Source organism: Dreissena polymorpha, chromosome 2, assembly GCF_020536995.1.
Source record: "Dreissena polymorpha isolate Duluth1 chromosome 2, UMN_Dpol_1.0, whole genome shotgun sequence".
In the NCBI taxonomy this organism is placed as follows: domain Eukaryota; kingdom Metazoa; phylum Mollusca; class Bivalvia; order Myida; family Dreissenidae; genus Dreissena; species Dreissena polymorpha.
In genome coordinates, this window is record NC_068356.1 from 89,134,948 (window position 1) to 89,148,373 (window position 13,426).

A 13,426-nucleotide genomic window follows, 5' to 3' on the forward strand; every position below is an offset into this window, starting at 1 on the left:
ACTAAATAGATTTAATCTCGTTAGACCATATGCTATATGTGACTTTGTGAAGTGAAAACTATATACATATATACAAATGAGAACTGGTTGCTAGTTTTCAGTTTTGCTCGTACAGCTTATCACACGAAACCTGCCGCTTGCAAATATTATAGAGTTATAACGAATATGAAGTAGATTTCATCTGCTTTAATTGAAAGCTTATTTTGTTTAAAGATATTTAAAGCATGCTTTCCGTGATACGTTATGAGTGAGCACGTTGTACAACAGTACTCGGGAATCACAATCCATAGTATCTCGCATGCTAACACTATCCTCAATGTGATGCTTTGCACTAGCTAATGACGTACCAGCTTTGCTCTTGATTGGCCTTATGGTCAGTGTAATGGAAGCGAACAGTCTTGTTAATACACTTATGCAAACGAAACAATTGGTGAATTAAATATACATTTCAGTAATTAAACGCTGACATACATATTTTGGACTGGCATTATAGGAACATGATGTTTGTCAGTATTAAGTTAATAAAATTATATTTACCATGATACTATGATAGAGGTTTTATATTAACATGTATATTTTGTTTTAATGGCAATAAACATAAGGGTGAACAATGGGGAAAATAAGACAAAAGAACGGTCGGTGTATTTAGAAATCATTTGTGCGGCAGATACATTACTTATAATATGTGAAATACTTATGAAATCGTTTAGCCGAACTAAAAAAACACATACGCGACCAGACACACAGACGATTAAAAAGAACAAAAACATACAATACAATATGTATACTGTTTATTTGCAAACATATGCAATCCGCCAATATAGAACTATTTACTTTAGGTCATTGTTTTTTACTTTCAACACGCGACAAACATAATCATAGACCGCGTTGAATTGGATGTGAAGTTTCAATAAAAATATCTCTCTCTAGTTGCAATGCCCTAACTAAGATTGATGCAATATGCACATTATCCGTTCCAATTTAAGGCGTCATATGCTGATGAAAGTGTTATTCTTGTAAACCCATCGGTATGCTATACTATCAAGCCAAATGCACGATTTCAAACAATACTTAGCCTTCTGCCTTAAAAATTGAAGACAAGCAACGAACGCGCATGGTCATCAAAAGATCTGAGAACCAACTGTGCATGTTATTTTTTTTACAATATTAACAGCTGTGAAAAAATAGCTTCGCGGTATGTTCTATTATACATTCATATTCGAGTACATTTTATGTAAGGAGCTGTACAAAAATGTTCGCGTTCTGTTAATGCATTTGTGTTATTGGCAATTTAATTGAATCTAGCATTCGCATTTGTTCAACGAAAAAACAATTAACACTCAATCGAAGCGACATCAATTGGAGACTCCTCAGGTCCATCGAAGACACTCTACTGTTCAAAATATTAAAATTAAGGCTGCCTGTTCAAATGATGAGGTCGGTAGTTAATTGGTGAGTGTTTATATATATTGTTTGGTTAATTGATTACATAAAAATATATACACAGTAGATAACAATAAATGGCTTATTTTATGTTATCGGTTCAAACATTGATATGTCAACAGTATGACAAATGCGGATTCTTAGATAACAATTATTATTATACAACAGCATAATCAGGCACACCACCACCACAAACAACAATAACAACAACAATAAATGATATGCATACACATTTGTTTGAAATGCTAGTTGGTGCTATAAAACTGATACGACGATTATCAAAGGAATGAGATGTGTCAAGACAGAGTAATTATTTTCTCTCTTGTTAAGGGCTTACAAACAATCCATATATAATTATAATACGACACACGATATTGTAAAGTTAAATCCTCTATTCTGTGAATTCCGATGAACCCTTAACTATCGAACCCTTTATATTCATACGTCAAACATACAATATAATACAATTGAAAAACAAACCATCTACATGTACTTAAATAAATGCGGTTTAAGTTGGCAAGGACCACTTATCTGCATAGTATGTTTTGATTTGTATTGATCCTATGTACGTATCATATTGCGGCAATGTAAGCGCAGTTCAGAACTTAAAATAACCACGGCAACAACACTTTTCTTTAAACAAAACCAATTGATAATCTGTTGGCGGATGCTAACAAAACTTCATCACCCTCAGTTCATAGGGAATGGTGTTATGACGAGCCTAGGTCAAACACCTTTCGGCTGATTCTCTTCATATTCATCATATAACGGGAATTATTCTGGTATTAAAACGTTCTATAAATATATGAAGTTGTTTTTAAATGATTACTATACGTTTTCTCTAAAATAATGCATTCAAATATATGGTGCAAAGCATGTATGAATGCAAACCTAACATCAAGTTGGAATATTTGTGTAGTATTATCCAAAAGCAATTTTTCTTCTTTTTTCTTTCTTTTTAAAGCATTTGTTAAGGGAATAATAACTAAATGTTTAAATATAATTTAAATTGCCATTTCATCAAAAGTCATGTAGTCAACCTATTACACTATAATATTTAGTAAAAAGGACTCGAAGTGTGTCAGTAATGATTGTACATTGTATTTAAAATAAACGAATAAAGTTGGAAGTAAATAAATATAATGTTTTTTCTATAAAAACTATATCCGACGTTAAAACACTAACTAACTGTTTTAATGTGGTTATTTATAGTATAAATATACATAAAGGTACTATAATAATGAACAAGTATTCCTTGTATATCAAACTGTCGAGTAAGTAACATTTGCTGCAGTTTTTATTGGTTTGCCGATGACGTTTGATACATTCGTTATTCATGTCTAATCTAGTCAGATATGTCTTTCCTTAACCACCTTAGTGTCGATTTTGCTAACCAGGCTAGATATTAATTAAGAAGATCAGCACGTGTACCGCATCGTTAAATTTAGTTCAAATTTTCAAATTATGTCGCACGTGCGGCTATAGCTCATCGAATATATTTTTACATTTTATAGTACCCACATGACAGCCAATGGTAAGACAAGTCCATATTTCGAGGTTCATGGGTTGACCCTCAGTTCATCAAATCGTTGAAAGTGTGAAAACTTCATGCGTTGAAGCTGTCCTCTAAGTGTTTAAAGTAAATATCGTATTTAACCAAATATTTAATAATATCTAAGTAACTGAATCATGGTGGATGTAGAACTGCAATGCGCGACTTTATTATAATATACTTCATAATGGTATGCGTTTTCTAAAAAAAGTCAACAGTTTTTAAGGTACTGAAATTGCAAATAATTTAATATTTCCGACTATAAAACGTTTTAATGTAAATTGTAACATTGAAACCGGAACTGTCATCAAAAAAGACAATTGACGTTGAGTGGAATGTTTAAATGACATGTTCAAAGTGAAATACAAGAGACCCAGTAGAATCAGATGCTCAATTACGTTAATCTTTGGTTCGAAACATATGCATCATACGTGTAATAAGTAATGCATGCATTATGGACAGAAATATATGTAACTGTTCTACCACAGAAAAGCGACGTTTGCCTGCAAATATGAAAGGGAAATAACTCGAGAATAATCTTTTCAAACGTCCGAACGCAAGTTAATTTTCTTATACAAACACAAATGCTATACATTAAACATATGTCTCCTGATCAATTTAATTGAAACACAATGATTCTTTTGTCATGCCCTAACTATACATGTGTTTCTATTATTGCATCTGTTACACAAGCTCTTCTCATTTACAAGTAACAAAGTAGAGCTAATGCGTCCACTTGTTGATTGTAAATTTAACGCAATGAACACGCGTAGTTTATGACGATATTGAGTTAATACAGATTTCATTCAGTTTGTGTGTGTTCAGTTTAAATCGAACCCACAATAAAGGCGGACAACTAGTAATGTATAACATTATAGCGGGTAGCACCATTTTGTATTTTGAAATGTACTGAACTACTTTTTCTTACTAAATAAACTTTGACCTTGTATTTGGTTTGTACAAAATAGCATATTATTGCATAAACTCTATCTATAATGCCCTCTGGTGGGGTGCAGAAACTTGGCAAAAGGAGGGCTTGAACGGGAGAAATCGTGTATTAACAATGGGATTCACGTGCCGTTCAAGCCCTGTTATGTGTTTTTCATATCCATAATCTGGTATACGCGCAGTTACTTCCCTTCTCCAGCCTTCGACGACTTTCCAAGCATTAATGGGGAACTGAATAAGCACCAGTTTCCTCATGCATGCAGGGATAATGACTATTTCAATCCACTTTCAAGTTATACCATCTGCACTCTCTTGACAACAGCTTTATTGTATTGGAAACGTCATTGAAGTTAAGGTTATTTACTCAACACTTTCAAAAGACTATGCTGTAAATGTAAGTGTTTATGTACCTTCAACGTTCCTGCTGTAAATTCCAAAATAATTCCTCATTTCTTACTTTACGCGGCTGCATTTCAACTTTGCATTAATCCACTGTTTAAACACATTTTTAATCGAAAACTGCCTATCCGAAGGTAAAGCCTCGTCATTTCGGATGATGACCGAGTTAGGCATATGTAAAACACAACCTTGAACTGTATTGAAATAATCGAATTATTTTGTCGATGTCGAATGAACAAAACATTGTTTTCAATGTTATTTAAAATTATTTTGGTATTTGTGATTTGTTTATGCAATAATAGCGAAAATACACATTTTCTCGGACATGATCATCTGCGGGCGCTCTCAAAATCCGTTCCTGGATCGGATTTTTCGAGCGCCCACAGATGATCATGCCCTCAAAAACGTGTATTATCCCTATATTCATGCATGTTCCATGCTCCCTTAAACAGCACGTTTGCTTTTTTCTTGCCAATTATGCGGACACGCTTCTTAATGAGACCTTCCAGAAACACATGCAACAAAGGTTCCGTAATAAGCCAACCGTATCATACCAGATGTGTATACATCATTTTAAATACTATTTCCTACGAATCAATAAAAGCAACATTATTTTACTATCAACCGCTGACATCTGTTTCAGCATACAATACTGCTAGATTCGTATATGGATTGTTAAATGTAACATATGGAGAACCACTATGATGAATGTTGACAACTTGATTTGTAATCCTTAAAATACTACGTTAGCTTCACTGATGAGTGAAAAGGTTAATTCATGTTGTTTCACATATTTGAAAATGCTTGGAATGTTTAAATTCGGACAAACGATGCGCAATGAAGTCGCCCAAAGTAAAGGGACTGGAGTTAACAGTAAGTCAAGCTTTACGAGTTAATGTGTAACATACATTACTCAAACCATACTTATATAAGTGTAATTCATGTTGTTTCACATATTTTGAAAAGCTTTTACTGTATCATTTTGAATATTAGATGCACTTTAAAGTCGCCTCCAGTAAATACACTACATTAACCAGTCAGTAAAACAAAACGTGCATATATGTAACCGAAGGAACTTTAATAATACATGTAAAAGTAACCTAAAAAATCAAATAATATGTATATACTTGTGACAGTATTATTATATGGAAATAGTTATAATATAGACATCATGTGGAATCTCTTTCTTACCTGACTTTTAACTGATATTTAAGATTGTTGGTATCTTAACAACCTGCCAACAACAACAAAACAAACATGTACAACAGACAACAGTGATTTTTATATTTTTCGAAAAGTCGTGAACAAATATTATATATCCCGTATTCTCATAGTATCGAGTATACTATCGACCCTCCTTATAGTATCGTGACTTTAAGGAAAAACCCTCAAGAAGTGCTGGAAATGTTAGTTTTTTGGTTTCAATTTTTAGAAGTTGTAATTTGTTTGATGGTTGTCCATGACAATTACGATGATCATTCTCATAATTTCCGGTGTTCATTGGAAGGAAGGTCATGAGCAAGTTTTTTTTTCCATTAAGATACAAGTTTCAGAACAAGAACATGCGCATAGAAACAAATCTAAGGAACCAATTAGAATGGCCGATATTATGAGAACCATACATGACACAGACTTTTACAGGGAGCTAAATCTTGCCAGTACTTTGTCAAAACGATTACGAGTAAAATGCAGTTTTCGTGGTTATTACCAAGAATACACATTTAAATATGGATTGTCAATTAACACATGCGTGTTTTTGTACTTGTTCACTTCCAAAATGTGTATGTATTCATAAAGAGAGCCGATTCTACGGATAGACATGCAACAGATGTCAAACCTGTTTAGCTCAGATTGTTTTCTAATGGTACTGAATTAACATATCCGACTACTCATTTCGGATTGCAGTAGACAACTGAAATACATGTCAATTGTATTCTTTTCCTTTAAGCATTTTCTTTCCGCATGTTTCGTGATGCTTAATGGCGTCGATAAAATGAAACATAAACATCTCATGAACGACGTTACTGTTTTTGTTTCATCTAAATCATAATTATAGATATTAAAGGATCCCATATTTCCATTCGTTGAAAAATATATAGATTCTTAATGCAATTGTCTGGTATGGAACATCAAGAAAAATAAGAACACAGAGCACCGAATGTCCCCAGCAATCGTTTAAGAGTAGAAACATATCGGACTTAATTCCAGACTTGCCTAATCTTTATTCTGATTGCGTAAAAAGACAAGACGGTCTCCAAGAAATAATTTACATTAGAATATGCGTATGACAATATTGGCCCACGTTATAATGTAACGAAAGTTTTTTCTCGTCTGAACGCTGTGCAAATGCTGATATTATGTATGCTGATTAGGCTTCACATGAAACCGATAGCACGCAAACGCTGCTTGGCCGTCATGTTTGATTTAGTCGATAATTAAAGTAAAAGAGATAATTGATGAAATGCATTTGTAATCTACTCAACTCATTTAAATATTTTGACAAAGCCTCCCCAAAAACTGAAGAGTGAAATTTAAGTGTATAACCAAGTTAAATTTGAAAGTTTTGTAACTGCTATGAATTAACTAGCAGGAAATATTTTGATAGGACTATTAAAGGCCTAATAGAGAAGAGTTAGCCAACAGAATAAAGCGCGAAAGCTATGATGACAAATATAATGTTTACACTGCAAAATGTTTCAATTCCAAAGCTTAACACTTTAAATGTATTATTATTTAAACAAAGAGAAAATGTGTTTGAACTATTTTTCAATTCAAGAGGGCTTGTTCATTGTATGCTTGCTTCCTGTTTTACTAAAAATACAATAAGTATAGTTTATTTTTTAGATAAATCAAGAGTAGATCGCATTTATAATGGTCAATCATGAAATAGCTTAGCAAATAATACTAATCCAAGGAAGCAAAATGAAATGTTAAAAACCACTGCGTTAGTCATGCACACATTATGGACATACATATATGTTGCCTTTCTACACTACAACCGCGACGTGCACAAGCAATTATGAGATGAAAATGGCTCCAGATTATTTTTTAAGCATCTGAATACAAGTTGCTTCCCTTATAAAAGCGTCATGCGCAAAAATGCTATACATTATAAATGTCTCCTTATGTACTTAGTTGAAATATAATGACTTTCTTTTCTAGCAATAACTATTTACAATATAACGGATTTAACTTATGCATTGAATTGTTGAATTGTAATTTAAATACAATGAACACACTTTATTTATGGTGATTATTCTAAGTTTATACAATTCAAGATTTCAAAAAAGTATGTGTATAGTTTTTACTCAAACCAAAAGCAAATGCGAAAGGCTTTTATTTTATGAGATTATTATAATTATAAATGTCCGTTACACGTGTAGGCAGTACCATTATTATTTGTAATTTTAAAGGAAATGACAGACTATTACTTTCTGAATTAACTTTGAGCTTTAATTAGTTTTTTTATTAAATAACATCTCCACGCATCGTCTCTGTTTAATTTGACAACACTTACACATTATGTGAACATGTTTAATTATATATTCAAGGAACACATGCTACACAAGTACCGTAATTAACCTACCGCGTTTGTTTACATTATTTATTTTAAATAAAACATTGTTTTCCCATCAACATTTGACATCTATTTCAGCACGCAAGACTACTACATTCCCATATGGGTTGTCATATGTAACATATGGAGCAACTTCTGGTGAATGTTAACAACTAGATTTGTAATCCGCAAAGGATGAATCTGGCTTTACTTATAAGTAAAAAGGTCAGTTAATGTTATTTCAATTCGTACATAAGATGCGCCATGAAGTTGCCCCCAGTAAAGAGACTAAATTAACATGTAAGTCAAACGCTTCGAATATATGTTATTTTCCAAATTACTCAAGTTAAACGTGTAAACGTGTAACCGAACTTAATATAAATACATGTTTAATTTGATTTTAACAGCAAAACGTTAAAGAGCGAAAAGAAGTGTAACATGACGCTTACAGGAAATAATAATGGACAGAAATATCAAAAGGAAAACGCGTTTACGAGGCTTTAAAAGTATTAATTGCAAACCACCAGAAAAAACACACACACAGAACAAACATTTACAACAACAAATCATTTTGGTTTGATATCTGTTTACATGTTGCGTAATATTTATTGTAAACATAAACCATAACTGTTTGATTATGATCGTTTAATGGAGCAGAATTTACATATTTATTTGCTGATAAAAAATAAATAAAGACTGAACGTGGAAAATGAATTCCTGGTCATACAAATATGTTCTTTTGGCATATTTCGTGATACATAATTTAATTTCTTCGCTTAAAAACATAAACATCTTATTGCTGCCAATTGAACAATATAACTGTCTTTGTTTCATCTAATTCATAATTATAGTTATGTGAACATTCCATATTCAAAATCTAAGAAACATATATCCGACTCTTAATACAATATTCTGGTATGGCACAACAAGAGAAACAATATTGCTGACTGATTAAACACAAAGCAGCGAATTCCCCTAGCAATAGCTTTAGAGTATAACAATATCGGGATATCTTCCAGACTCGCTTCATCGTTATTCTGATTGTGTAAAGAGACAAGACAGTCTCCAAGAAATAATCCACATGAGAATATTCTGATGAACATGTTTGCCCACGCTGTCATGTAACAAGAGATTTCATCTCGTCTTCACGTTGTACTACTGCAGATATGATGCATGCCTATTACGCTTCACATGACACCAAAAGCTCATTGGGCGTCATTTTGAAATGAAGTCGGTAGTTAAAGTAAAAGACAGAATGTTAAATGCGTTTTCCATTTATTGAACTCATTATAATAGTAAAGAAATGTCGTGCAGAAAACTGCAATATTTAATTAAAATGTGGGTACCCAAGGCGGATATGAAACAATATTTTTAAATTACTGCTAATTATTGCGCGTTAATCATTTACAGCAAAACGTTAAAGAGAGAAATGAAATAAGATCAGCCCGAAGAATTCAACGCAAATTTGTTCATTATTATAATGCTATACATTTTCATTCCAAATATTGAACAATATAACTTGTATCTCCCTAAACCAAAACCAAAAATGCAGTTCAAATAATCTAAAATGTGTGTTTTCTGAATGTATTTATTAAATTGAGATGATAGCAGCGATGCTCCAACACTAATCAATAAGTAACCATACCTCTTGTATTTCATCAACAATTCAAAGAAATAAAAAAAAACATATCAGTCGATTATTAACCTTATTACATATAAAAATATGGTAGCTCCAATATTGCAAACCTATAAAAGATATTCGCTCTTTCCTTGACAGACCAGACTTTCAGCATCTTATGAACAAAATATAGTTATATTTAATTATAATATGATATTTGTATGATTTGACATACCGTTCTTTCTAACGTTTTCATGTGATTGTGCCGTTACTTTTGCAAACTTTGCATCTTGTTTTAATCAAAATACACACCCTTCATGTATAATGCATGCATACTTACAGTTATTCTTATCTGGTTTTTTTCCGAAGTATACCTTAAGTTGACACAGAAATGTGCGATGCTTTACATAGAGTTTTCATCTCCTTATTTTGCTTTGATATTTTATTAGGATGTTTTTTCTGTAAATTATCAAGAGCAGATTGTATAAATTATGGTCAGTTAAGAAATAGCTTTGCAAATAATTATACATCGATGTAAGCATATTCAATGGCGAAGAACCACTGCGATTTAATTATTTATCACTCGTACAATACTATGTTAAGTATTCTAAAGGTCTATTTCTCATTATTATGTTCAGTAGAAAAATATTAACGCGTTAAACTTGTTTAAATATATGTATCCGTGTTTGTGCGACAGGAAAATGTAAATTTATAAAAAAAAGCTTTGCTCACGTGACAAAAAAGCAATTAACTAATGTGCTCAGTTCTTTATCAAAGGTGATATTACGTTCTGTTGTAGCTATCGGAATTGATTAAAGCTGGAAAATCGTTGGGTATTGTGAACTGATTTACGCGGAGTCATTAATGTGATAAGAACTATTGGAAAATACTTGCCCGCTCATGGTTTGTAACAGTAGCTTTGGAGACCTAGAGCGACTATTGTTTCGGATCTTTGCATTAACGAACCATTTACGGAGTGCGGTCTTTCCAATGCGCTCATTAAATTTTCAGCATGTTAGACGCAAAATAAATTCATTGACGCGCGTGTCTCTTAATAAATCGTAATATTTGGCTAGCAAGAAGTCTTCGTTTTGTGTTCTGGATTGACTATGTGGAATAGGTCAAGTAAGGGATGCTTTCTGTGTGGTTTCATTTATTTGACTATTTTTTTAGGAAAGCTTTAGGAGTTACTATTACTGGATTGCTTATATAATATTTTGTTCATAGGCCCGCTGATTGAATTGTAGAGTCTGTGCAATTTACTTCAGGTATAAGTAACGGATTTAATACCTTTTTTTAAAAGACTGTGTGTTTTGTTTATTGTATAACATGTTACAGTTTGGTATTATGCGGGAACACGTCAAAAATGTAATGAAAGCCTTAATTTGAAGATAAAATTTCAACAACTAAATACCGTATATTGTTAAGTATTGCAGTACGCATACGAGTAAAACACTATTGATCCCATGGATGGTAAATAACCTATTTACATAAATGTTGACTTCTAGATGCATTGCGTTTTCATTAAAGTTGTGGTGATCATTCCGTTAAGTTCACTCAAATTATATTGACGTATTGAATGCATCAGACATTAATACAATAGTTTAATAAGTACCCATGGATCGAAATATGATGTTTGCTTATATACTTAGCGTTCATACTGTAAGCCAATATTAAATGAAACATCAGTGACAAAATTATTCACAACGACGGTTGGAAGTCTACTGTGGATAGTGTCAGTGTGTTCGACAACGCAAAGGGAGTAAACATTAAACTTTCACTTTAAGATAACAGTTAAGCTGCCGTATGTTTGACACCTGTACAAATGCATAAAGTGAACCAGCCATGATATTTTCTTCTTTTATTATAGCGACTGCAACTGGCGAAAAGACAAGCATGAAAGACGACGTGCGAAAGGAGAATGAACAGTTGTGCATAGAGTTGGACAATCTTGGTCGAGAGCATAAGAAACTGAAACAGATAGTAGACCAGCTGTCCACGGACTACGAGGAATCGAAGGCGTACGATCCATTAAGGCGGTATGAGAAACTGAAGGGCATGGTGAAACGGACAATTATGCACTTGAAACTGAACCCCGATGAACCGAACACAATCCAGGCGGGAGTTGTTGGTGGCCTCATGCAGGGCTGCAGGGACATAAGCCATCAGGCGGAGAGTGCGAGGAGGCGAGAAGATAAATACTCAAGTACGTTTGGCGTCATGTTTTGCCTGTGTTTTGCGTAAACAAGTACACACATAAACAATGGTTTTCGTTCTAAACAGTAAGCTTGAGAATTTTTACAATATATTGTTTTCACATAAAAAGTATGTATTTCTTGTTTATACTCAGTTTGTTATATTTTGTTCATAGGCCCGCTGATTGAATTGTAGAGTCTGTGCAAGTTGGTTAGTAGAAAAATACGACCACGAGAAACAAAGATGAAATTCATGCGTAACTATAACGTAGCACTATAACAAAGATGACACGTTTACATTTGCACGGTTAGCCTTTCATTAAAATCATTATTGCCTATACTCATTAGAAAGATTTCTTCCCTGTAGAAATGTCCAGACAAGAGTTACAACAAGAAAACGTGCACCTGCAAACCCAAGTTCGAGAAATGCGACGAAAGTGTGCAATTATACGTGACGTCATAGACAATTTGCAGAAACATTTCAACGCTTCAAAACGCCACCCTGCCATCCAGCGTTACAACATGCTGAAGGCCATGGTAAAAACTGTAATACATGATGAACTTATATAATCTTTATGCCGGATTGCAAACTGCCACCTAGGACATATAATGCTGGGCATTCGCAATTTCAGTTACAAATGGTATGTAAATTGACCGATCCATATGCGTGCGTCCGTTGAGATGTTTTGAAAAGTGTTTGTTTATATGTGCATGTTGGCGCATGTAATGTTTGCCAAACAAATTGCTACCATGTTTGTAAGAGTTTTATAAGTATACATTTTCCAATTGCCATGAATGTGTGTGGGCATGTGGAATATTCAAAGCACACGACAATATAATTTGTATTAAACACGTTGAGAAATGTAACTCTTTATTTGAAAGAATGCTACACATTTCTTTTTTTTCCAGAATAAAAGGCCAATTGCCAATTGTTTTGTGATATATCAGGTGCGGTTAAGAAGAAATTGACCGCAATTCTTTTATTCGTGCCGAGCCAGATTTATTACAAAACGTTTGGAAAGTAACCTTTTGTTTAATATACTGTGTATCAAGTACTTATGTTTAGCTATTGTGGTCAGTCTGTTAATCTTGCGCCAACAACGTTCTTCTCGTTACCACTCTATAGTAAAATCGTTTCATCTAATGTTTGTGAAACTTGTGCAAAATGTTGATCTTGGAAATATTGAGACCGAGTTTGAATAAATTTCAATGGCTGAATTCTTAGAAAAGTATTGTTAGCAATCTAGATGTAAATTCTATGACATAATCTTGATGAAATATGGTCAGATGTATGTATAGACAATATCTACCCTACGTGCGTCCAAAAACCAAGTAATTAGGTGGAATCTTTTCGAATATGTATTGGTACACTTTTATTTAGATACATGTATAGCTCAATCTTGGTTAAATTTGGTAAGAAACGTTATCTTAACCATATCTTGGACGAGGTCGGATCTTCCTTACGTTCGTAACAAAAAAAGTTGAGCCATGTAAAGTCTTAGAAAAACCTTGGTACCATTCTATAGGTCACATATATGACTCAGTGTTTATGAAAGGTGGTACATGTATATATTGACAATAATTATCATATCTTGTTTTAATTCTAGGAGCTTCATTAATAACTCAATCTTGATAAGATATTGTCAAAACTTTATATTTCTTGTATCTACGTTGAGTTTATATCTAGATTACGTTGTTCCGAATACTAGATAATC

The 13,426-nt window shown here is 33.1% G+C and overlaps 1 protein-coding gene across 1 annotated transcript; it reads left to right on the top strand.

Moving 5' to 3' along the window:
- Window positions 1-10,481: 10,481 nt before the first annotated feature.
- LOC127867988 (uncharacterized) lies at window positions 10,482-12,622 on the top strand. Its single transcript, XM_052409532.1, has 3 exons — window positions 10,482-10,641; window positions 11,387-11,722; window positions 12,079-12,622. Exons 1-3 carry the CDS (start codon window positions 10,626-10,628, stop codon window positions 12,279-12,281), a joined length of 555 nt encoding a protein of 184 aa, XP_052265492.1. The 5' UTR covers window positions 10,482-10,625; the 3' UTR covers window positions 12,282-12,622.
- The last annotated feature ends 804 nt before the right edge of the window (window positions 12,623-13,426 follow it).

Bases quoted from the DNA above. Each gene is read 5' to 3' on its own strand.
- LOC127867988 (XM_052409532.1), top strand. The intron at 11,723-12,078 runs GTACGTTTGGCG...TCTTCCCTGTAG, and splicing joins GCGAGAAGATAAATACTCAA to AAATGTCCAGACAAGAGTTA.